At 35.9% G+C, this 26,526-nt stretch overlaps 1 protein-coding gene across 3 annotated transcripts in view; it reads left to right on the top strand.

Moving 5' to 3' along the window:
* ciz1a (cdkn1a interacting zinc finger protein 1a) overlaps positions 1–26,526 on the top strand; it is a 38,606-nt gene that overhangs the window by 6,172 nt on the left and 5,908 nt on the right. For all 3 annotated transcript variants that reach the window (XR_013200995.1, XR_013200996.1, XM_077222490.1), the window contains exons 3-15: positions 2,618–2,733; positions 7,308–7,474; positions 8,503–8,596; positions 12,214–12,307; positions 12,495–12,550; positions 13,405–13,481; positions 17,112–17,342; positions 19,815–19,945; positions 21,379–21,472; positions 22,494–22,607; positions 23,620–23,733; positions 25,801–25,879; positions 25,963–26,084. Coding sequence is in view for 1 of the 3 variants with exons in the window: in XM_077222490.1 (XP_077078605.1) it covers positions 2,618–2,733; positions 7,308–7,474; positions 8,503–8,596; positions 12,214–12,307; positions 12,495–12,550; positions 13,405–13,481; positions 17,112–17,342; positions 19,815–19,945; positions 21,379–21,472; positions 22,494–22,607; positions 23,620–23,733; positions 25,801–25,879; positions 25,963–26,084 (1,489 nt within the window). In the remaining 2 variants the exon portion in view is untranslated. The remainder of the gene's footprint in view (positions 1–2,617; positions 2,734–7,307; positions 7,475–8,502; positions 8,597–12,213; positions 12,308–12,494; positions 12,551–13,404; positions 13,482–17,111; positions 17,343–19,814; positions 19,946–21,378; positions 21,473–22,493; positions 22,608–23,619; positions 23,734–25,800; positions 25,880–25,962; positions 26,085–26,526) is intronic.

Raw genomic sequence — 26,526 nt, 5'->3', positions numbered from 1 at the left:
GGATCTGAACAGTTGCGATACACACTGTGGACATCATTTTAGATCAGATTCCAATCGGATTCAAAGATAATCGGATTTGGACTGACAGAGTGAATGTAGCCATAGTTAACTACTTTGTCAACATTTTAGCCATAATCAACGCTTCATTTACACATGTGGCTGATGCTGTGTCTCTCTCAACCACCAGCGCCTTCTTTCATGCGTTTTTTGCACTCTTCTCTTTAACTTTTGGCAGTCTATAGAACTCAAAATGTTTTTTCCCGGTGCAAACCGATTAGTACTGACCAAAACACGACCATTTTTCAGCAGCAATAATCAGCCAAATATGCAAGTCCGTTCAGTTCAGTGGCGTTGTTTACGTTCAGTGCCTCCAAAATGGCCGACTTCCGGATTGATGACGTGTAGTGAAAACACTCTATTCATGTATTTTTAAATAATTACTTTATTTGTGAAAAATAGTGTTATAGGATTGCAGATTCAAGAAGTTGCCATCTAAAGTATAAGCATGTTTATTTTAAAGATTTGTTTTCTAATTTATTTCTAATTTATTAAAGGGACAATGTGTAGTTTTTTAGGTATTTTATTAGCTAAAATCAATATTTTTATTAATAAATATGTCCTCAATGGTGTACAAATACCTCTGCCAATTATCTGACTTATCCTTGTAAACGAAGAATTTATTATCTTTATATATATATGTGACGGGTAGATCCACGGAGGCTTCCACGTCGATCCGCCATCTTGAAAAACTATAATAGCAGAGAGGGTCAAAAAGTACTAGCATAACGCGTTTTCGTTCGTTTCGACGAAGTGCTATTAGAAGACATCCTGTCATAGCTTTTTGGTACATAACAGCTACCGTAGTTGCAACACGCATTTGAAAACGCGAGTCGCTGGAGAGCACAATTCGTTTGAATGCAAAATACAATTTCACCGCTAGATGGGAGAAATTCCTACACAATGCCCCTTTAAATATTGATTAAAATACATATAAAATGTATATATATGTCGGCCACCCTACTCTCTAAGATAGTCATCGGCCATCAAAAAACCAATATCGGTCAACAACTAATTATAAAACAATTACAAAAATGAGATACGATCAAATGCAAGAGAGTCTTTAAATGAGATTTAAATGCATCAAGGCTAGATCTGACATGGATCCTTGATTTTAGTCGAGACTTAGGACTGGTTATCTGAAACCTTTGTGCAGATCTTAAAGGCCTACAGGATGTACGTCGCTGAAGAAGTTCACTAATCTAACTCAGTGCCGTCCCATTTAAGCCCTAAAAAACAAATAATAACATTTTATACTTAATCCTAAATTTGACTAATCTCATGCAATGCGATCTCATAGTCGTTTTTAACGATCATAGTCGATAATTTGATTTTATGTTATAAACGCTCCTGAATTTCGGCACGGGATTGCGAGTGTTACACTCTCTTTTTTTCTCATTCCTGCTGGTTCTGCGCTTATAATGCAGGAAATTCCCTCACACGTTTATGCACTAGCGTGTAGGTTCAGTGAGTAAAGGAACACACAGATTATCAGAACAAATCAGTCTTTTGAAAGCTTTCTGTGAGACATAATTTCACAAACTATGTGATGATTCAGAGATCTCATTTACACCTCTTCTTAAAGGGATAGTTCACCCTAAAATGAAACTCAAGTCCTCATTTACTCACCCTGCTGTTGTTCTAATGAATTACGACCTTCTTTCTTTTTTTAAAAAAGTGACAGGCATCAAGCTTTAAAAAAAGACACAGAAGCATCACAGAATGATCCCATGTGACACGTGTCGTATATTCCAAGTGTTCTGTGTGTTTATGATGGGGTTTGGTGGAAAACAAACTGATATCTAATGTTAGGGATGTAGAAAATTCTTGGCCGAATACCAAATACCTAATGTGGCTTTTCGCATTTCTTCGCATTAATTTTGACAATTTTTCACCATTGCATAAAAATGTGCTTTTAACTGATTTTTTTTCTTTCAAAAGCAAGACAAAATAATTACAAACATTGAAACTATTAGTTATTGAAACTAAATACAATGGACTTAAATTCATTATTTATCGGCTTTAATATTTAAGCCAATTTTTTTATTAGCCAGATAACCTTAAAAAAGATCATATATCGGCTGTTTGTGGTCGATATATCGTACATCCCAATTAACAATATTTTCTGAAGGCTAAGCAACTCTTTTCACTGACCCATTAAAATGATACATTAAATACATTAAAATGTATAATTTTGCACGGATGTTCATAATGTTATATTGCATTTAACATTTTGGTAACACTTTGTAACTTAACATTATTTAATGTATCTATGAACTAACATGAACTAACCATGAGGAATACATTTGGTCCTGTAGTTAATAAAAATCCAGCTCTTCATTGTTTGTTTATGTTAGTTCACAGTGCATTAACTAATGTTAACAAGATTTTAATAATGTATTAGTAAATGTTGAAATTAACATTAACAAAGATTAATAAATGTTGTGCACGTGCAGTTCATTATGTGTTCATGTTAACTAATGAACCTTATTTTTTCATAATAATGCTTCTTTTACATTAAACTAAGAACTACGCTTGTGTTTGTGTCGTCATTAAACAGGTCGATGGCTCCCGCGCCTCCGTCTGCTCGTATGGTGAACCTGTGCTCTGCGACTCAGACCATCATCGGACACAATCCCATGCTGCAAGGGGCTCTGCTCATGCAACAGATGCAGGGTAAACTGAGCCACATGCTTTATCATGTCATCCTAATATAGCAAGCACTATATTAAGACACATGTAGTCCCTTAAATCCTGTAGAGACCAGCGCTCCTCCTAAACCCCAGGCGTTCATGGACGTACAGAATCAAACAGAAGCTGTGAGAAATGTCTGTAAATTAACAGCGTTGATTCATTCGCATACTAGAGCTTTCAAGTTCATACTAGCTGATATGGAAGCATATATATATCATATAAATATCATATCATATAAAAGCTCACTGAGGCCATAAATGATCTTGTACATTGGGCTTGAATTTCGTTTTGGAAAATAGGGGGGAAATCCCCCTTTAGGTTATTCTTATGGGGGGGAGTTTTTAATTTGAGGGGGGAGTTTTTTTAGACGATTTTTCAAAATAAGTTTAGCTAAATGTTTGCTCGCTCATTGTACAGTATTTGTGTTTTTACAATTGGGTAATTTTTTTTTAGTTTACACAACAAAAGGAAGCTTGATTTCAATCTTTGAATTAAATTGAAAAAAGTAGCACAAATAAATACATGAAATAAAGAGAAAAGTTTAGGTCTAATAACACTAGTATTCAGAAATGCTAGAAACGGAAAAAAGTAATCAAATGTAAAATAACACGGAATAGTATTTTAGTCCTGTATAATTTGAATACAAAGGCTATTAATCCTGATTCCTTACAATTAATGCTATCTTTTGTTGTTTTATATACAATAATGACAGACACATTTTAGGCTACTCTCACTTTAAGAGCTAGCGCACGGATCCACGTTCACATGTTGCGTTTAAACACAGTCCGCGCCACTTTCTCCTCTTTTAAAAAGGGCTCCTTGTTGCTAAGCAATCATGAGCCACGTTCTCCATGAAGACGAAGACGTTTCAGCAAAGGATGAGCGCGCAAAACACGTAACGTGAACGGCCCATACTGTTTTCATTATAGTGTCACATGCATTTTCTTTTTGTATTATTGTTTTAAGACATAACCGATTGTGTTTGAGAGGATACTCCCCAAGACTGGAATTTAGACAATGTTGTGTGCTTTTGAGCGTTAAAGCGCTATAATTCAAGAAAAATAACTCAGGTTTGTTACTCACGAGCTGTTTGTTATGCGGGTTAAAATCGCTTGAATGTTTAAATAGGTAAGACTTAAAAAGACGCACAAATTATAAACAATAGTGACGATGCAATGGCCCGATTGTGCAAGTGACATTTCCATCAAATGTCCCGACTCCTGAAACGCGAGTCTAGAGTCGCCGCCTGCAGCCGTGCGATTGGCTTGCCTTGTGTAACCTATTTTAAGAGACAGAGAAGACGCGGCATTGGCAGAATCACTCACGCTGTTTGTGAAATTGCGTTTTGCAGAATGTTTTAAAATGATTGATTTGATCTTATAAACTGTTAGGTTAAATTTACTCATAGGCCTACATGCTAGATTGAATGAATGTTTACGGGAAATTCCCGCATTATAAACGCAAGACCTGCGGGAATGATTAAAATGATCCGCAATCCCGCACCGAAATTCGAGCCCTGGGTAACACTTTACCATAAGATTCATTAGTTAATGCATTAACTAACAAGAACTAACCAGGAGCAATACATTTGTTACTGTATTTGTTTATCTTTGTTAATGTCATTCATTGTTTGTTCATGCTAGTTCACAGTGAATTAACTAATGTTAACAAGACTTTAATAATGTATTAGTAAATATTGAAATTAGCATAAACAAAGATTAATAAATGTGCTGTTCATTATTAGTTCATGCTAATTAATGTAGTTAACTAATGAACCCTTATTGTAAAGTGTTACCAATGATCTCGACACAACAAGTTTTGAGTTTTTCTATTCAAATAATATTCCCTTGATTACTTATTATTAATTATAAAGTTCATGTTTTTACCCTAAAATTAAATAAAGCCTCTTTTTAGGATCATTAAGACCACATTATTTTCATGACAATGGAAAAAACATTTCCCTTAAAAGTTTCAGTTTTGGAAGTCATTCGGACATTTTACTTTTACATTTATTTGTGATCCCTATTAATGCCATTAAATGAATGGTGCAGAGTTTTCAAATTCATAGCAGCACATATGGGGCCATCATTTTCTTGTAAGTTTTTCTTGTCGAATAATATTCCCTTTAACTTTTTTATTAAATAAATTATTTTTAAAAAATGTATTGCGCATGTTTTACCCGAAAATCAAAAGAATAAAAATGTTTTACACTATATTAAAGCGATATTATCTTATATTATCTCGTTAGCTCCGCCCACTCCCATGAACCACTGCGAATGCATAATCGAGTCGATCTCTCTACGCTCTCAAAATACTGAAATATTTGTATTTGTATGCATATTTTATAATAAACTTAAAATACAGTAGTCAGCATTTGAAATAGATCAAAAAAGTTAATCAAAAATGTCCTTAGAGCAGGGGTCTCCAACACGTCGCTCGCGAGCTACCAGTAGCTCGTGGCCTGATTGGAGCAAGCTCACCAAGCGTCTTTTGCGATTTTCACATATCGCGTCTTTTGCGCGCTCAAGTTCGTTATTTCAAATGTAGGAAGCTCATAATTGAAGCGACGCGCTCATTTTTTCCAGGCGCAGATGAAAAATCCATTAAATACTAAAACTTCTCTGTCATTGTGGAGAGCGCAGTGCATGGTTGCATAGCAACGACAGACGCCACGGGAAAATCGGACCGAATTTTACTATTAATAATGAAAGATAAGCTAATGTGCATTGTGACCGTCAGTAATTTATCTTTTTTGACTCATTCTTTTTATAAAAACGATTTAACCCTTCAAACCCTAAGGGGTTTTAAGGCCACCTGGCACTATGTTGATATTTTTGCTTCTGGAATGGTCAATTTTCATAGCAGAGTAAAGAGAGACATATTTCTGGATTCTATAGATTCTCACCTACAATGTGGATGCATTGAAAATACACTTTTTGAGACATTTATATGAGTTATTGTGTGATATATCACCAAGAAATACAAAAACAGAAATTATTTTTTTTGTTTTTATTATATAAAAATATGAAACATAAATAAACAAAGGATTTTACAACAAAAAAAAATTCCCCAAAGGCTTTAGAACACTTGCAAAAAAAATTGGGTGAAAAAATATAAAGAAACAAAAGAAAACCCTGTAAAATGCAATAGATTTGCACTAAAATAAAAAATGCTTTTAATTTGCGAAAGTCAACACAGTATATGCAGAGGAATGGCAGCTTTTTCATAAAAAAAAAAGTAAGTTAATACCATGATCCGATCCGAAGTTATAAATAGATATTTGAGGGGTGTGTCCTTTGACGCTCTAGAGCGTCAATCGGGTTTGGAGGGTTAAAGGCTGAAATATGCGAGCTTTTTATAAATCTTTTTTTGTCAAAACTTTATTGTAACTTGTAGGCTACATGTTAGTAGATAACATGTCGCACGACACTCCTTTAAAATCTGGTCATCATTTTCAATGTTGTTATTTTGTTTATGTAAACAAAAAGTGCAAATGAATTCTAATTATATTTGTTATTTGCTGGTTATCGACATAAACCTTGGTGAATTGATTTTATTGTGTAGTATTAGTACTTTTTGAACAGGATTCGGTGATAACCGTGATCATTTTGGTCCCTATAATCATGAAATGAAATTTTCATGCCATTTCATCTCTAGTTAAGATGCACTATAAAATCAACTATAATTATGTGTTTTTACAGTGTAATATGCAAAGTACAATTTTCTTTAAAAAAATTAATCTCTGATTCTGTTCTTTTCTCTGACATTTAAGGGTGACATATATAGGCCTACAAAAACTCTTTTAGGTCTAAAACAGTTTAGATAGTTGTTAATATGAGAGTTATGAGACATTATTTAACAGATTTAAGTATTGTATTACATGAGTAGCTCTCGGCCACTATCTTTTTTAAAAAGTAGCTCTCAAATGAAAAAAGGTTGGAGACCCCTGCCTTAGACAGTGTATAACTTTGATGAAAGGTTTTGATCCACTTCAGATGTTGACTACTGTATATTTTTACATGTATAATCAACATTTGTAAATGAGTAGTTTTATGTTTCTCCACTGTTTTAATCTTGATTATGCTGTTCGCTGTGCATCATGGGATTGAAGTTCTTTCCCTCACTAAAGTTGTTAAGTTCACAGTCTTGAACCTTTGACTTTTTGTCAGATTTTCCAAAACTTTTTTGGTTCAAATCAAAGATTGTAGTGTTATGGATCATCTCATCGCTCGTTGTCTTGATTCATGGCTTATAACTCTTTTACGAAGACTTTTTTTAAATCCCTATGGGAAAAATGAATGGAAAATAACCTTCTGGATTCAGCGCCGCTGAAAAAAGTAAAGCGAGCACTAATGAACTATTATATTCTCATTACTCTAATACAGTCAAGGCGCGGACACAATAAGTACAGTGTACATATTTTTCAAATGCCACTTAATATAAAGTGGGACCAGAATGAACACCGGTGTTCGGTATGAACCGGTTTAGCACCCAGCGCTAGTCTGTAATGGTGTTGTGTTTGGTGACGTGCTGATTGACTTCTCTCCTGTCTGAAGCTGGAAGCATGCGTGGCTTTGCGATGGGTGGGCAACAGTTCCCACAGTTCTTCAGTCCCGGATCCAGAGCGTCTCTCCTCGGCCCCGTTCCAATGGGAGTGGCCATCAAAACTCCACACATGGGATTCCCGCGACATTTCAATCCTCACGCGCGCTATTTCAGCAATGTAAGTGTGCTAGAGCTACACAATAATGATTAAACTGATCGTGAATATTTTAGATTTCTTTTTCTTTTTCATTTCATCACTAGCGCAAATCAATTTGCATTGTTTATCTCATCTAGTTTATCATATAAATTACCAATCTTTACATTATGAACACTGGAACAACAATAAGCTAGTTTTAAAGGGACAGTTCACCCAAAGATTTAAATCAAGTCATCGTTTACTCTGAATATTCTGTCATTATTCACTCAACCTCATGTTGTTTCAAACCTGTATGAGTTTCTTTCTTCTGCTGAACACAAAAGATATATTGAAGAATGTTGGTAATCAGGCAACATTTACTTCCATACTTTGAGAGTCAATGGGGCTCATCAAATGTTTGGTTTTAAACATTCTTTAAAATATCTACTTATATGTTCAACGACAGTAATAAACAATCTTTAAAATATCTACTTATATGTTCAACAACAGTAATAAACAATCTTTAAAATATCTACTTATATGTTCAACGAAAGTAATGAACTCGTACAGGCTTGGAAAAACACGAGGGTAAGGACATGATGAAAAAAACTTTCATTTTTGGATGAACTGTCCTATTAAATAAAAAAACTGGACAGGAACTGTATTTATTTAAGAGAAAACCACTGATTACAGGATTTAAACTCTTAAATCTGGCAACTGCAAGCATGAAAGCTCGTAGAGGCTTGTTACCAATGCCAGATAATGCAAATGTCAAAAAAAAAAAAACAGCGAGTCAATATCGCAGATGATTATTAATTCGGATAATTAATTAATTGATTGAGAAAAGCACAACTAAAATAAAAATGTTCATGCAGTTGTATTAGTGATTAGGATTTGAACCAACCCTAAATATTAAACTTCATCACATAAATAGTTAAATATATTTTTTTCCATCAATTGTTTGAATGTTACTCAACTGACATACATGCATCAATTTTTAACAAATAAATTGCATATTTGTTAAAATCGTGTTATATTTGGTAAATCTGTCTCTATCTTAACATACACAGGAGTTTCAGGCACGTCAGCCCGACAGGAAGAGGGAAATTGAGCAGAGACCAGCGGGAAGCAGCAACAGCCAATCAGAAGCCAGCAGTAGCAGAGGTATTTAGAGGATAAATATGTTGTTACCAGCTCTCTGTCTATTTTCTTTAAAAATGTTGTGCATGAACAAAATGTATACAGAAATCATGTAATCATCACAAAAAAGGGGTACTATTTTTACAAATTCTACAAAACATGTGTTTTCTGAAAAATAATAATTAGCAGCATAGTTTTCCTTTTATACATTGTACTGTTCAAAACGTTTGGGCTCGGTAAGATTTATTTATATGCTTTTATTGGATGCATTAAATTGGTCAAAAGTAATGCTGTTCTTTTGAACCTTTTATTCATCAAAAAATCCTGCAAAAATTGAAATGTATCACAGTTTCCACAAAAATATGAACTGTTTTCAACATTGATAATAATTATAAGTGTTTCTTGAGCATCAAATCATCATATTATAGTGATTTCTGAAGGATCATGTGACACTGAAGACTGGAGTAATGATGCTGAAAATTCAGCTTTGATCACAGGAATAAATTACAATTTACTATATATTCACATAGAAAACAGCTGATTAACATTCTGATGGTGCGTTCACACCTGACGCGAGTAGAGCATCTAGCGCGAGTGATTTCAATGTTAAGTCAATGCAAAGACGCGTTACACGCGTAAAAAATTCCTGCGGCGCGAATGAGGCGTAGAGCGCGGCGCGGTAGACGCGAATTCGCCTCATTCGCGCGTCAAGTTCACGCGAATGGCGCGAATTGAGCGTCTGTCGCGTTCCGCGCAAATTATTTATTTATTGCTTTTTGTGCATTCACGCGTTTGACGTGAATTCGTGTCTGCCGCCCAAGTTGAAAAATCTGAACTTCTGCGTCAAATTCGAGCCGCGTTAACCAATCAGGAGCCAACTTGCTGCTGTCACGTGGTGAAGTAAATATTTTACCACATAAAAACTTGATTTTAATATACGAGACATTCATTTTGTATGCTATTTATTCCATATCTAATCTAGATTATATGAAACATTATTATTATTATTCTAATGTAAAGAGAACCAACATACTTTAGTGAAAGAACATAGTTCGTGTCTGTGTTGTGTGAGGGAAAAAAAACACAGGACAGATTAATCACTTTTGTAGTAGCCTAGGCTGGCTCCATTTATCATCAAAACAAAAATAAATTACAGATTAGGTGGGCGAGGGCGAGGGTGATCCCCGCTCCGATGCGGGACAACAGGTCATTGAACTGGGCGCGGGACAGGCGGAAGTACCGCTGAAAGTGGCCGTCATCCAGGCGCAGCTCCTGGAGCAACTGGTGAAACTCGCCGAACTGGGTTCGCCTCCGAAGGGTCTGGTGGACACAAATACGGCGATGATGATCCCTTCGCCACTGTTCTGCTCTCCAGAGCAAATACAGAGCGGTGACTCTCTCGATAAATGACCCATCAACAACAGACATCTTGTAAAAAGATGGCCGCCAACGGGGTTCGAAACTTTTGAAACTTTCGCCTCTGACGCGCGACGCGTGTAAATTTTGCTTCAAACTTTTGTTTTTACGCGCGTCAGTTTCACTCTTGTCGCGCAAATTAACACAAAGTGGTCAAGCGTCAAACTAGACGAGGTAGACGCGAATTTGACGCGCTATTCGCGTCCGGTGTGAACGCACAGTAATATATCAGATTTTTTACTTTATTATTGATCAAATAAATGCATGCTTGATGAGCAGAAGAGAATGTTTCAAAAACATTGTAAAAAATCCAAATTCTTTTTATCCAAATAAAAAGTAGACAATACTGAGATATATATTGTATATCACCAATCAGCCAAAGAATACAGAGTAGGTTTGGGCGGTATTTCGGTAATATCGTATACCGCGGGGTCTTAAAATAGCAACGGTATCAGTTTCAATACCGTCATTACCGGCACTTATATATAATAAATAAATATAATTTATTCAATGCCTAAAAATGCTTATGTAGTTGTCATCAAGTGACAGTGTGGAGGAGAGAGAGAGAGAGAGAGAAGGGAGAGGCGGTAAATACTGACGAGGCAATTTGTAAATGTTGCAATAAAAAAGGTGACCACGAGAGATGGAAACACCTCTAACCTAATGTCGCATCTCCGAAACAACCACCCACTCGGTGCTGCGAGGATGCATTTTGCCCCGAGTTCATTAAATAACCGCATTCGTTTATATTTGTTAAAATATTATAATGTTATTTTTTTTTACGTTGATAATGAAAACTGAACAGATGGGATGCATCGGGAGTCAGACATTGACCACTTAATTAAGTTTCATTTTGTAAAAGGCCTTTCTTTAAAGTGAATTTCGTTTTGTATAAATTGTATCCTAATTTTAATTTTTTTTTTTTATCAACCAATAATAAATAAGAATCAAATATAGCAGACAACATAATCATGACATGATCGTGCGCTGGCGCGCCGCGTTCACTTGCATTGAAATCTCATCATAAATTAACCGAAACTCAGTGTATGTCTCACAGACATGAAAGATATCTAAATAAAGCTTGAAATTTCATTAAACGAAACAATTCAAAATGAAAAGAAATAGGCCACTCGCTGATTATTTAATCCATGATGTGCATTTCTCTCTATGCGCGTTCATACGGAAATGGCGATCATCAAATTAAACGAAACTATTCCAAACGAAAAGAAATCGGCTAGCCTACTCTCTGATTATTTAATCCATGATGTGCATTTCTCTCTATCGTTAGCTATGGAGATGGCGATTCGTCAATTTCTTTAAACGAAACAATTCAAAAGGAAAAGAAATATAGGCAGCATTTACTCTGATTAATCCATGATGTGCATTTCTCTCTATAGGCGCGTTCACTACGGAGATATCAATCGTCAATTTCTTTAAACGAAACAATTCAAAAGGAAAAGAAAAAGGGCTAGCCTATACCTTCTGATTATGTAATCCATGATTTGCATTTCTCTCTATATATGCGCGTTCACTAGGAGATGGCGATCGTCAACTTAATCTTTGCAGCACTGACAGAAAAGTTGTATTAATAAAAATCAATGGACGCGTTTCACCGGATTTACAAATGCACTTCTGGCTTGTTGCTTGTTAATTAAATTTAAATGAATTAATAAAATGAATACTTTCATTGTCATAATTAAAATAATTAAATATTATTAATTGTCCCGTTTTTGCTCATTTATAAATAGTATTTATATCTACCACCCCCTCAGCACCTGGGTTAAACAATTATTTGGCGCCACCATATTATAACTGCCCACGTATTAAAAATAGTCGAGTCTAAATAGGGCTCCGGCTCATATTACATTTAATGCCGTCAGCCGGGATCAGACACAACGTGCACGGGTTGGCCTTGATTTTTTTGTGTGTGTTTTTTATGCCCGATCTGGTATTCAGTTTCTGAACGGTGTAGACACAAGCCAACAGTTTGGTGACGCTGTCTGAGCCTTATGTCATAATTTTTAATTAGTCACGGTAATACCGTATACCCCGGTAAAATAGGGAGGAGGTTTGACGGTATCAAAATTTGGATACCGCCCAAGCCTAATACAGAGAATTTTATTTATTTTTTTTGGTCCATAACGCCCAGCCCTAATGAAAAATAAGTTGAGTTTTGAAGGCCAGAAGTCATGTGATCAGTCTGATCTGTGCTTTGATCTGAACAGCAGACGAAGCTGCCGGCGTGGCCGACCCGGGATGTCAAGTGTCTTCAGAACCGCACGATGAACCAGCGGCCAAAAAACACAAAACTTCAAATCTGTGAGTTTGTTATAAAAAGTCATGAAATCACACTTAACTTTCCAAATACATTTCTTGTCTTATCGAGAGTGATTCATCAGCGCAATAAAATTGACGTCTGAATCTTTCATCAAGAATAAGATCATACAGTTTGATTTGATCCTTTGTTCATATGTATTTTTATGGTGTGGTTGCTGTTTTGGTGCAGGTCAGAAGAGACAGATTTATCTCAAAACACTGAATACAAGAGCCCGGATCCTGGAGGTAAGGGAGGATTTCTCCTGTAATCATCATAACTGTGTTGAGGGGTATTCTGGGTATTTTCAACATTAATTGGCTGGACATCACTTTTGGCCACTGCTGTATATAGAAATATTGTATAGAAATATTCATATTTATTATACAGTGTGTGTATGTGTAATATATATATTTATTATTATTTTTTTTTACCTTTATTTCTTTTTATTTACTGATACTAAAATCACCAGTAGGTGGTGTCAAGTCTGTCATTGTGAGTCATTGAATCATTCATTCAAGCGATTTGTTAAAATTCATTCAGAAATTATGTAAGTCAGTGTCTTTGTGAATGAGTTATTGAATCATTCACTCAATCGATTCGTTCAGTAACGAAGCAGATGTGTGTTGTCATATCTAGAAAAGAAGCACTCATTATATCAATCAACATGTATCTCATCTATGGCCTGGTGTCAATTACTAAATAATTTCTTTCTAAATTTGTGAAAATGCCATTATAATGGGGGAAGGTTACAACTGAACCTATTCTTCAGTAAAAAAAAAAGTGTTATTTGATAATTCTGTTGAATTATCTAACAGAATGTCCTAACCAGGCGTGACCAGTGTTATTTTTGTATTATTGAGATTCTATTACAGTTTTATTAACACTCCTTTTGAACCGTGTATTTAACTACATTTTCTGATTGTTTGCTTATTGCTACGGTTGTCGGGTTACGCAGCATTTTCTCTTGTCTCCAGAAACAATGTTGTGTTTTTGAAGTGGAAAAACTTTTCTAGACGGATGAACTTCTGATTATGTGTTTTCAGTGTGTGTGAAATCCTCCTCCTGTGAATGATATGAACGTGTGTGTGATGTGTTTCAGACTGCACACTGCAGGAGGGAGGCAGTGTGGACGGGCCGGTCGCCGCTGAAGCCGATGAACAGAGTCGAGTGGCCAAGGTTGGTACATCATCTCTGTGTGATCCGGGATGCTCTTTCCATAGAGAGAATATGGAAATGTGTGTCTATATGAACGAAATCAGCACTAGGGTTGGGTATCGTTTGTATTTTAACAATTCCGATTCTACTTGTCAATTCCAAAAAGGTAAAAAAAAAAAAAAAACTTGGATATCATTCACATTTATTTTAAGTCTTATTGCAAACATTTAATTGTAGCTGAATACCATAAACAAAAATCAACAGGCTAAAGAACATTAACACAAGAAACGTTTGCCTGTGGTTTAAAAATATCCTAGAAAAACAACTAGCCTGACTAATATAATTTCAAGCATTATTAAAGACAAGTAAGCACTCAGTAATAAAAAAAAAGAATAAGTACAAAAATGAGCAATCACAACAAATAAATACATCTGAACCAAAGATATGTTTGAAATAAACAGTGTTTTAAGATTCAGGTACACAAACTGATCAAGTGTAAAATAACACTTCACTTTACAAATAAAATATACATTACAAATATAGTTAAAGTTATTCAGTCAAGAAAAGCGAGTGATTTTTCTCTTTGTCTTTTGTTTGATTAGTGTTATTATAGAGAGGAATATTAGTGCTGTCACTTTAAGAGTTGCACACTATAGTTACACACGCCTGCAGCACAGAAAACAGTGCACGTGTCGTTGGTTTAAAGTAAAATTAAAATGCACACAAAGGAATCGAAATATTAATTTTATAACAAGTATCCAATTCCTGACCTCAAAAAGGAATCGATTTCCGATTCCCAACCCAAATCAGTGCCATACTAAAGGCTTTTTAGTGGTAAGTTAGGGTTAGCGTCACTATTACGGTTCCTAATAGTTAGTTACTCATTTTAAATATTGTTTTTATTTTATTTTACCTTCATAAGGCCACTGTTTTCTAATCTTAAATTAAATGTATCTACATTTAATCAAATTTAATTTGAATAATTAAGATACTATAAGGCTGTTACCAATAAAATGGAATCAGTATCAACAAATCCATCTTTGAACTGCAGAAGTGGCACAAAAGTGGACATGAATGCATTTATTCTGAGGTAACAAATGCATAAATAAATGCAATGATATTAATGTAAAATATAAACTTTTGACTAAAATATTGAAGTATGAAATAATGGAAATTATTATATAATATTTGGGGATATTTGTTTTGAATGAGTACAAGCTCAATTAAACCATCAAAATATGAGGAAAATATATATATATATTTTTAATGTTAAAACTAAATTATTTGGCAAAAAAGCAACTACAGCTACAGGTTTTATTTTACTATGCCAAAAAATGCATAGAAAAACAAAGCTTACAGGAAAAAGCATGAATTGACTACAACAAAGTCATTTATTAATATTTCCCTGGTTCTGCCATTTTTGCATCTGTTCATAATTACTTTGTGATGGAAATTATGTTCCCACAATTTGGCATGTTTCATTGTGTTATCACAAATAATTGTGATAAAATATCAAATAAAATTACACTAAAACCACCAGTGGTTGTGACAAGTCTTTGTCGTAATGAGTGAGTCATTGAATCATTCATTCAATCAATTTGTTAAAAATGGCCGATTCATTCAGTGATGAAGCAGATGTGTGTAGTCTTATCTAGAAAAGAAGCACTCATATTTTCATCAGATAATATAAAAATAAGGGATGCATGATATATCGGCCACCATATCAGTATCGGACGATATACAGTATGTTTATTAGGGGCCAAGCACTGAAAGTGTGTAGGCAACTCTTGAAATCGTTAGCGTTCTTCTTCCGTTTCTTCTTCCGTATGCAAGTCTATGGCAGCCCATAGAACCGGTTGTGGGAAAGTTATGAAATTTGGCACACCGATAGCGGACAGTCTGAACAATCACCATAGCAAATTTGGAGTCTCTAACTCAATCCCTCTAGCGCCACCAACTGTCCAAAGTTTCACTCATGTTTATGCTGATAACTTTTGAACCATAAAGGGCTTGAAACAAAATTCAAGATGATTCGATTGCATCATATTGCGTCATTTTCCGTCATTTAAATCTTTCTGTCATTTTGAATATTTTATAAACCTACTTTTTCGAACTCGTCCAAACTAATTTTACGCAGCGCTTGCAAAAACAGACGTAAGGCATCTCCACAACGCTTTATCGTATTCAGACCAAACTTGGTACATGTCTTCACAAGCATGACCTGAGGCTACATGCTGTGTTTAACTTTTGAACCACCACTAGGGGTGGTGGTGGCGCAGTGGATAAGACACATGCCTTTGGTGTGAGAGACCCGGGTTCGAATCCACTGTGTGTCCCTGAGCAAGACACTTAACGCCTAGTTGCTCCAGAGGCGTGCGATCTCTGACATATATACCAATTGTAAGTCGCTTTGGATAAAAGCGTCAGCTATATGAATAAATGTAAATGTAAATGTTGAACAGTTTGTCCAAAAATCATATTAGTAGTCTTGTTAGATTTGGGGCATAATGCAGAGTCAATTGATATCCAATTTTCCCATATCGTCCATTTTGGGCGTTGGCCATTTTGAATTTTTTACTAAAATGCTGTATTTAATGAATGCATGAACATATCATTTCAAAACTTGGTATGGGTCATCGACACGATGCTCTGAAAGAGTCTGAGTAGTTTCGGACCAGCACCACCTAGTGGTGAAAAAAATATTTACATGCTTTAACTTTGGATTTGGTCAACTTATTTTCATGGGAGTCATCTCCTTACATTCCTGAATCCTTGCAGAGTCTAACGATACCAAACATGCTAGGTTTTGCCTTATGGTTAGCGCACTCTTGTAAATTAGCACTTAAAAAACATTTGCCAATATCTTTGAAACCGTAGACTGATCAAGACGAAACCACCGTAGGAAGTTCGGAAACATAGGTCTTGGTGAGTGCATGTCTTCCCAGTGGCGCAACTAGATAAGTGACAGGCATCTAATCCAGAGATAGTGGGTTCGAGTCCCGCGTTGGATGACTTTAGAAAAATTGTGTGGAATATTGTGTCGTTTCGATTTCTTTATTATTCAAGCGTTGTTGTACTAATCTTTCTTTCTTTTCTCTTGGATTAGAAATAAGTATGTTTTGTTCATTCTGTGTTCATTCTCATCTGAACTTCTCTTCATTTTGAGTTCATTTTCACCTGTACTGCTTTTGCTGCTGCTTCATGGGCTTGGCCCCGTATCGTTGCTTGCAGCTATATTTTTTATGGTATTCGTCAGATAAGACAATTTGGCCGGTGTATTAAAGCTGATAAATAATGTATTTTTTCCTTCAGGTGAGACACTTCAGATGCGCACTGTTCAACATGATGATTTTAAATTGCTTGAAATATGATTGGAATCACTTCAAAAAAGGAAAATACATTTAATTGCAACAAAAGTCTGTCATGTAGGCTATATAAAGTTATAAAGAGAACATTACAATTGTGTGTTTGGGACATGGATTTTAATGGTGAAACTTGTTATTGTAATCAGGCTCTCAAAAATTTTATAAAAATTAATATATCGGCCAATAAATCGGTTATAAGCTTTTAAATATAAAGAATTATCGGTATCGGCTAAAATTGTCATATCGGTGCATCCCTAATATTGTCTTTTTGTTTGATATTTCTCAGCAGGTCGAACATACAGAAGCTCCAGATAAAGGAGTGGAACAGCAGAACAGTCATGATCCAGATGATGCGATCGTCTCCGATTCAGTGCCAGAGGTCGAGGAGGTCAAGGAGGCTAGCGCTCACGATGAGGTTAAAGAGACTAGCGTTCACGAGGAGGAAAATGACGAAGAGCCGGAAACCTCCAACAAGTTCTTCTGCTACATTTGCAACATCACTTGCCATAACCAGCAAGTATGTAGAACGAAGAAGCATTCATGACAATATAAAAAAAATCAGAACAACATATGAGAAGAGTTGAAATTATTTTCTCTAGTTTTGATGTTAAAGGGATAGTTCACCCAAAAATGTAAATTCTGTCAGTAATTACTCTCCCACATGTTGTTCAACCCCGTAAGACCTTCGTTCATCCTCTGAACACGAATTAAGATATTTTTGATGAAGTCTGAGAGCTGGATAACTAGGCTTCTTCAGGGATTGAACTTGCCGGCCTCGAAAAGTTATTAAAGACATCGTTAAAATAGTCCAAGTGACTACAGTGGCTCAATCTGAAGTTTATCAAACGACGAGAATACTTTTTGTGCGCAAAAACAAACAAAAATAACGACTTTATTTCAACTATTAATTTCCTTCTCTATGGGCCTCGAGTCAGTTAGCGTAGTGTGATTGCGTAGAGCTTAGGGGTCGACCGATATGTGATTTTCAGGGCCGATACCGATTATTACAGATCAAGTAGACCGATAACCGATATTTTAAAACCGATGTATAGCCTATGTCTGGTGTAAAAATGTAAGTTAATGTCAAAATTAAGAATAACAAAGAGTTTTGACAAATACTTTATTTAAATTATTTTATACATATCTTTAAATCTGAGAACTGTTAATAATAACATTATTATTAATATTATTAATAATAATAATAATAACTAAAACAAATGTGCAGGGAGCACCCAGCAGCATTCTGTAAAATGCTGTTAAAGACTCTATTTTAATGGTTAAATTAAATTTTAGTAATCAAAAAGCATTTCTAATTAATTTAAATCATAAAACTTATTCAATTTATTTACAGTTTAACAAAAATTACATGTTTAGGGCCCTATTAAAAAACAAACTTTTATTTTGATTGCTTTTATTGCCGTGGAGATCTCTGAGTTTCTGTGCGTTTATGATATGACGATAACTTTTCTCAGTTTTTTTAGAAGTCAAGAAGTTGACAAATTCCGTGACATTCCGCTTTATACAGTAAATTCCGTTTTTATGAATGGATTCTGCGATTCGGTCCGTGTTTTCTGCATCGCGGACATCACAGGACCCTATTATATTGAGGTGTTTTGCAACTTCAGTGTAGTAATTTATTGCTACTTCAGCAAAGTCTGCTGCTGCCTTAACTTTGAGAGACAAGACAACACTGATGCGTGATCAGTGCAGCAGTTCCAGTCAGCCAGTGCTGTTGGTGTGAGTGCTAAACTTTCAGTGCCTTCAGCTTTCCGCATTGATTGGCCGGACTTGTGACTCCCAACAAATCAGATGTGCGGGACCTTGCATTGGTCTAGTCTACAGAGTGGTGAGTTCGACCGAGGTGGCTGCGTCAGAGCCAAATATAGCGCATTTGAAAATTAAATTATTTTATCGGCAAATCGGTTTTGAAAATGACCGATACCGATAACCATAAAAATGCTCAATATAGGCGCCGATAATCGGTCGACCCCTAGTAGAGCTACGTCACACGTAGGCTCACTATTGGCCAACGCTGGTGATGCGTGTGACGTACAACACAGAAGCGCTGCGCTGTTACACTAGTGAACTGACTCCAGGCCCACGGAGAAGGAAATTAATAGTTGAAATAAAGTCGTTTTTTTGCACACAAAAAGTATTCTCGTCGTTTGATAAACTTAAGATTGAGCCACTGTAGTCACTTGGACTATTTTAACGATGTCTTTAATAGCTTTTCAGGGAACAAGTTTCAATCCCTTAGAAGCCTATGGAGGAGTGACCCAGCTCTCAGATTTAATCAAAAATATCTTAATTCGTGTTGCGAAGATGAACGAAGGTCTTACAGGGTTGAACAGCATGAGGGAGAGTAATTACTGAAAGTTTACATTTATGGGTGAACTATCCCTTTAAGTAAATTGCCTTAAACAGGACCTATGATGTTGCTTTCCATGTTCATCTTTCTTAAGTGTGTAATGTTGCTGTTTGAGCTGAAAAAGCTTTGCAAAGTTCGTCATTTAGCCGTCATTTTGCTTTTCCAGTAAATGCATCTTGATTTAAGAATGTTTAGATATCGTGCTGGGAAACAAGACAGAAACATCAAGTAAGAAAATTATTATTACTAGGGGCAAACTATCGTTATCGGCCGATATATGTTTATATTTAATGTTATCGTTATCGGCCCGATAAGATAATTTGTCCGATTTTTATAGTTCAGTTCAACATGTGCAGTGCAAGTCTGTCATATTAGTTGAGAACATCATTAGAATTGTGTGCTTGGGACATGGATTTTAATTATGAGACTTTTGTTTTTGTAATCAGGCTCTCAAAAATGATATAAAACTTGAATTTAGATTTATCGGCCAATATATCGGTTATCGGCTTTCAAATATAAAGAAATATCAGTTATCAGTATCGGCCAAAATTTTCATAGCAGTGCATCCTTGATTATTACTAAGCAGAGTGATGGTCCATAGTTGAAATCTTGTGTATGCAGAATTTCCAGAGCCATATGAACGGACTCACGCACCAGCAGAAGATGATGGAGATCCAGCACATGAGTAACGCGTGTCTCGTCACGCTGCTTCCGCGAGTCCAGGAGTCCCTGCAAGGAGCGCGCAAAGACGGGTGAGAATTTCATTTACGCTTAACTACAACATCATGTGGTGTCTGTAGGTCTCGGACAATATATCGATAATCGTGAATCGAGAAATGATTCTGAGTTTAGTATTTAACAGCAGATTGTACTGCGTGCTCTAGAAACAGACGTAATCTGCTGGCTTCCAATGCCTTACACACACCACTTGAACCTTCTATAAAATAATCATTCATAAAGTTCGAAAAGTTTGGAGTCTGCTGTTAAAAGCTAGCCTAGATCGCCATCTGCTGTTAAAAGCTAGCCTAGATCGCCATCTGCTGTTAAAAGCTAGCCTAGAGCGCCATCTGCTGTTAAAAACTAGCCTAGAGCGCCATCTGCTGTTAAAAACTAGCCTAGAGCGCCATCTGCTGTTAAAAACTAGCCTAGAGCGCCATCTGCTGTTAAAAACTAGCCTAGAGCGCTATCTGCTGTTAAAAACTAGCCTAGAGCGCCATTTGCTGTTAAAAACTAGCCTAGAGCGCTATCTGCTGTTAAAAACTAGCCTAGAGCGCCATCTGCTGTTAAAAACTAGCCTAGAGCGCCATCTGCTGTTAAAAACTAGCCTAGAGCGCTATCTGCTGTTAAAAACTAGCCTAGAGCGCTATCTGCTGTTAAAAACTAGCCTAGAGCGCCATTTGCTGTTAAAAACTAGCCTAGAGCGCCATCTGCTGTTAAAAACTAGCCTAGAGCGCCATCTGCTGTTAGAAACTAGCCTAGAGCGTCATCTGCTGTTGAAAACTAGCCTAGAGTGCCATCTGCTGTTAAAAACTAACCTAGAGTGCCATCTGCTGTTAGAAACTAGCCTAGAGCGCCATCTGCTGTTAAAAACTAGCCTAGAGTGCCATCTGCTGTTAAAAACTAGCCTAGAGCGCCATCTGCTGTTAAAAACTAGCCTAGAGCGCCATCTGCTGTTGAAAACTAGCCTAGAGCGCCATCTGCTGTTAAAAACTAGCCTAGAGCGCCATCTGCTGTTAGAAACTAGCCTAGAGCGCCATCTGCTGTTAAAAACTAGCCTAGAGTGCCATCTGCTGTTAGAAACTAGCCTAGAGCGCCATCTGCTGTTGAAAACTAGCCTAGAGTGCCATCTGCTGTTAAAAACTAACCTAGAGTGCCATCTGCTGTTAGAAACTAGCCTAGAGCGCCATCTGCTGTTAAAAACTAGCCTAGAGTGCCATCTGCTGTTAAAAACTAGCCTAGAGCGCCATCTGCTGTTAAAAACTAGCCTAGAGCGCCATCTGCTGTTGAAAACTAGCCTAGAGCGCCATCTGCTGTTGAAAACTAGCCTAGAGCGCCATCTGCTGTTAAAACTAAGCTCAGAATCGATTTGCGATGCATCGATATATTGTCCAAGCTCTAGGTATCTGTATCTTAGAGAACAAATTCGTCATTGATTTTCACACATGCTTCACATTGCCTGTTCCAGTGAGAAGAGACCCGGCCTGCAGAGATGGTGCTCCACCTGCCAGACTCACTTCACCAGCAACGTCATGGAGCATCGCAGGACCAGGGAGCACAAGGTGAACTAATCCCACACAGACTTCATGCCCTCAATCAGCCTTATTTTAGCAGGTTTAGTTTTATTCATATTTTTTTATTTAAATGTTTTTTATTTTATTTTGTTCACTTTAGTTTAATTTTTAGTAGTTTTATTATATTTTTAGTTCACTTTAGTTTAATTTTTGTTGCTTTTATTATGTGGATTAGTTTATATATATATATATATATATATATATATATATATATATATATATATATATATGTATATGTAGGCTTAATATTTTTTTTTTCAGTTTAGTTTTTTTTATTTCCAGTTAATAATTTTAGTGCTTCCGCTTTTTTCAGTTTATTGCCAAGACAACATTTCTAATTTTTGTTTAGTTTAAGATTAAGATTTATTTATTTATTTTCCTATTTTTAGTTTTCATTTTACTTTTAGTTCAGTTTAATTTGTTGTCATTTCTTTGTGTATTTTTGTCATTTTATTAGATTTTTTTGAAAATATTTCTATTTAGGTTAAATTTTTTTATTTCAGTTTTAGTTTTTATTTATTTCCAGTGAATAATTTTAGTGCTTCTACTTAAACTTATTTTAGTTTATTGACATGGCAACGTTTCTAATTTTCAAATAATTTTTATATTTTTAGTTTCACGTACATTTTTAGCCATTTCGTTATGTGGCTTTGTCATATTATGTTTTTTATTAATATTGCTGTTTTGATATGTATATATATATATATATATTTTTTTTTTTTTTCAGGTAATCATTTTAGTGCTTCAACTTCAACTTATTTCAGTTTATTGCCAAGGCAGGGTTTCTAAGTTTCATTTAGTTAAAGTTTTTCAAATAAATTGTATATTTTGATTTACTTCAGCTTCATTTCAATACACAGAAATGTTTTTAATAATTTAATTTTTTCCTAACAATAATAACCCTGCATGCAATTGTCATTGCATATAAGATTGGTAGTGACCGCTTCTGTTTGCATGCTTAAGAACTCCTGGTTTAACCGTGTGTGTGTGTGTGTGTGTGTGTGTGCAGCGCTGCAGTCACTCGCCCAGCACCAGCTGCACCGTCTGTAAGCTGCACTTCAGGACGTCCAGAGAGTTCGTGGAACACATGCAGTCCAAGGAGCATAAGCAACACGTCGAGCTGGTAATATTCAGAAATCCCACTAATGATGCTTGTTTTTGTCTCCTGCAATATAATAATAATAATAATAATAACCAAACCTTTTATTTATAGGTGCCTTTCAAGGCACTCAAGGACACCGTACAACATAAAAATAAATCAGTAAAATACAAAGTTATGCAAAAAGACAGACATACAGATCAAACATAAAATTCTATTCTAAAAAGATAAGTTTTAATCTGAGCTTGAAAGGTGAAATTGAATTTAACTGGTGATTATGGTGAAGCAAACCTGAGCTTTTACTCTTGTAAAGCTCATGTAAAGTGGGGAGATTTGTTCCTCTTTAAACGTGACCATTATTTTAATTTTGAAAAAAGAAATGACTTGTGACCAATTCGACATCTCGTATATACAAGAAATTCCCATTCATGTTAATTAAAAGGGGAAGAATTGGCTTTGTGTTTTTATTTTTAAGTTCCACTTTAGTCAATAATTGTATCCCGTAACTCATCTTTGATCACCAAAATGACATATTTAAACGTGCAAATGCCTTAAAATATCTTGAATGTAACTCGACACCCTTGCTTCATTTAGTATGCGTGGTTCTATGAATATGCAAATGAGCCCCGCCTCCACTCACTCACTCACTCAGAGATCCACTCGGTGACGATCACACGTTGATCTGATTGGTTACAAGGTAGTTTGTGACGTCAGAAACACCAGCGATTTCAAACCGTGTTTTTGAGACTGTCTTTGGTTTCCTGCAGTTTTAAGGAGAAAATACTCAGGAATGCTGTCGACTTATGAACGGTTACAAGTCAATGATCTGAAGAAGAACGATTAAGTGTAATTGCAGTTCGATGCCGCTTTATTAAGGCAGAGCGCTGGCCGCTATACACGCGCTTGAACGTCGTTGCAACGGCTGTTTTTTCTCTTTTTGAGAAGCACTGCGGCAGATCAACACCTTAACTCTGTTGAACCTGTCGCACTTGTGTAATCTCAGTGAGAATGATGTTGTTTTGGTGTGTTGCTGCAGCTGTGGAAGGAGTCTGGGAAAGACGGCGTGGATCACCTGAACTCTGCCATGCTATTGGGTGAAGAGGACGGCGAGTGCAGTGACGACGACAGGGAGGAAGAGGAAAACGGGAAGGTAAACATTCTTTATTTACATTCATGCATTCGGCAGACGCTTTTATCCAAAGCGATTTCGAGGTACACATTTACATTCTTATTATCAGTTCTTTATGTATTTGGTTTCTAGAGCTTCCCGAACCTAAGGTTTTACTAGTCGACTGGTTCATTTAAGTCACAATATTCCTCATTATAATAATTCATACGCAGAATAAAGGGGTGGGGCCTAATTGAGTTAGTTAGTAGTGTGTTAAACTGGCAGTTATGGAAAGGGGCGGGACATTTCCTAAACACACTCGAAGCGCTCGACCAATCACAACACACTGCTCCAGCCGACCAATCAGAGCACAGTGTGCTTTTCAGAAGGAGGGGCTTCATAGAGACAGGAAGTAAACAGAGCGTTACTGACAGACTGGGAAGAGAGGAGCCGCAACAATGGAGAATATAAAATAATCAACATTCAAGCAGGAAAACCTTTTCTAGTGGAGGCTGAAAACAAGAAGACTTTAAAAAAAGGGCACAATAGATTCTCTTTAAAATGCATTGAGCAGATTCATAAAGTGACATCTGTATAGCACAAAAACAACATCAAGGCATAATATGACATCACAAAATGGTTTGAGTTTCAGAGTTGGGAAAGAATATTGCATGTGACATTGCTAACCTTGTTCTACATTACAGAGAAATAAAATAACAAAATGAATGAGCATAAAGCTTGCCACAGTAATAATTATGAATATTGAAAAAAACATTAAGGAGACTATCTGAACATTTGAATAATTTATTATCCGCCTCGGCCAAAATTGTCATATCGGTGCATCCCTAGTGCCTACAGGGAGAAATGCACATCAAGTTAAACGTATAACTAATTTACTTTTAATTTACACTAATTTACTCGCCACGAACACTTGTAACACATCTAGGTTAACTAGGTTAAACTGAAAAGCCATGTTTGACGTGAACGTTTGGATTTCCTCCCCGATATCATTGCCTAATTAACCAGCTGTGTTAAAGATCTGTATTGTGTATATACTATATTGTGACCCTGGTCATAAGTCGCACGGGTATATTTGTGGCAATAGCCATCCATACATTGTATGGGTCAAAATTATCGATTTTTCTTTTATGCCAAAAATCATTAGGATATTAAGTTAAGATCTTGTTCCATGAAGATATTTTGTAAATTTCCTACTGTAAATATATAAAAAAATTATTCTTGTGAGTGAATGCAGCAAAATCGCGAACATAAATGCACAACTTTAAAGACGATTTTCTCAATGTTAAGATTTTTTTGCACCCTCAGATTCCAGATTTACAAATAGTTGCATATCGGCCAAATATTGACCTATCATAACAAACCAAACATTAATGGAAAGCTTATTTAATCAGATTCCATATGATGCATAAATCTCAATTTCAAAAAATTTACCCATGTGACTGGTTTTGTGGTCCAGGGTCACAAATGTTTTGTTACCAGTAAAAAGTGGCCTAGATTATTTTAAATATATCTAGTCAGTAAAAGAGTGCATTATTCATTTAAGAATAATTCAGTATTTTCAGCGTCAGAATCATGAGTATTGTTAATCAGGTGTCTCCATTGTCCTGTGCATTGGGTTTCCAGCACCAAGTCCAAAAGCCGATTCATTTACACACACAATGTAAAACCAAATTTAGCATTTTAATCAACAGTTAATTTTCTGTTAACATTTTACCAAATGTCTAGGGGTATTGCAATAGTATCGGGTCGTGATATGTATAGAAGCGTGACATAAGGGTATCGTTACACCTCTAGAAAGACTGATTTGTTCTGATAATCTGTGTGTTCCTTCACACACTGAACCTACACGCTAGTGCATAAACGTTTGAGGGAATTTCCTGCATTATAAGCGCAGAACCTGCAGGAATGAGAAAAATGTGTAACACCCGCAATCCCGTGCCGAAATTCAGGACCTGTTATAACATAACATTAATGAAAAGCGTATTTATTCAGTGTATAAATCTCAATTTCAAAACATTGACCTTTGTGACTGATTTTGTGGTCCAGTGTCACAAATACTCTATGAATAAATGTGTGTGTGTCTTCCAGGAGGGTCTGTCTGCGCAGATGGAGGTCACTCTAGAAGACCTGACTGAAGATGAGAAGTTTGACTCCGACACAGTGTATGGTGGGTAATAATTAGCCATGAGATACAAACACGATGACGACATGTTTAATATTTGGCGTTATATTTAACGTTTTGTCTCCTAGGGTCTAGTTTTGTGGTGCCTGTCGCTGGGTTTCTCTGTCGACTCTGCGATCAGTTCTATCACTTCGAGTCTTCGGCTCGACACACACACTGCAAGACGCTCACACACTTCGAGAATCTGAAGGTGTGTTTAAACTTCGACCTTTCAAATCGGATTAGAAACTAGTTGTGATGGAGCATGTCAAAACACAACAGCTGTTTTTCTACATCACGTTTATTTTATGTCAAATTAATGTATATTTATTAAATACTATGAGTTTGTTTAGTTACATAAATGTACTACTTATTTGGATTTATTAATGTTTCTTGTAAATGTACCTGTGTCAGTTTAATGCTTTGGTCAGATCCTTATTATTTTAAACACTTCTTGCATAAATTATATAATCTGATTCTTTTTGTTAGTAGCTTATAATGTAGATAAAGTTTTGTTCAGACTTTAATATAAAGTCAGTAGGAATTGTATAGTTTTTTTCATAAAAAAAAATGTTTTGCATCCAGTCAGATTCCCACTGATAAAATATCCTGTTTATTCCCCCTGGCATCAGTGTTATTTTAGTATCATTTAT

This window comes from Siphateles boraxobius, unplaced genomic scaffold (genome assembly GCF_051911475.1).
Source record: "Siphateles boraxobius isolate OS27281-9 unplaced genomic scaffold, OSU_SipBor_1 120, whole genome shotgun sequence".
Taxonomy (NCBI): Eukaryota; Metazoa; Chordata; class Actinopteri; order Cypriniformes; family Leuciscidae; genus Siphateles; species Siphateles boraxobius.
Note: the sequence above shows the minus strand (reverse complement) of the source record. Positions and strands in the feature narration are given on the sequence as shown.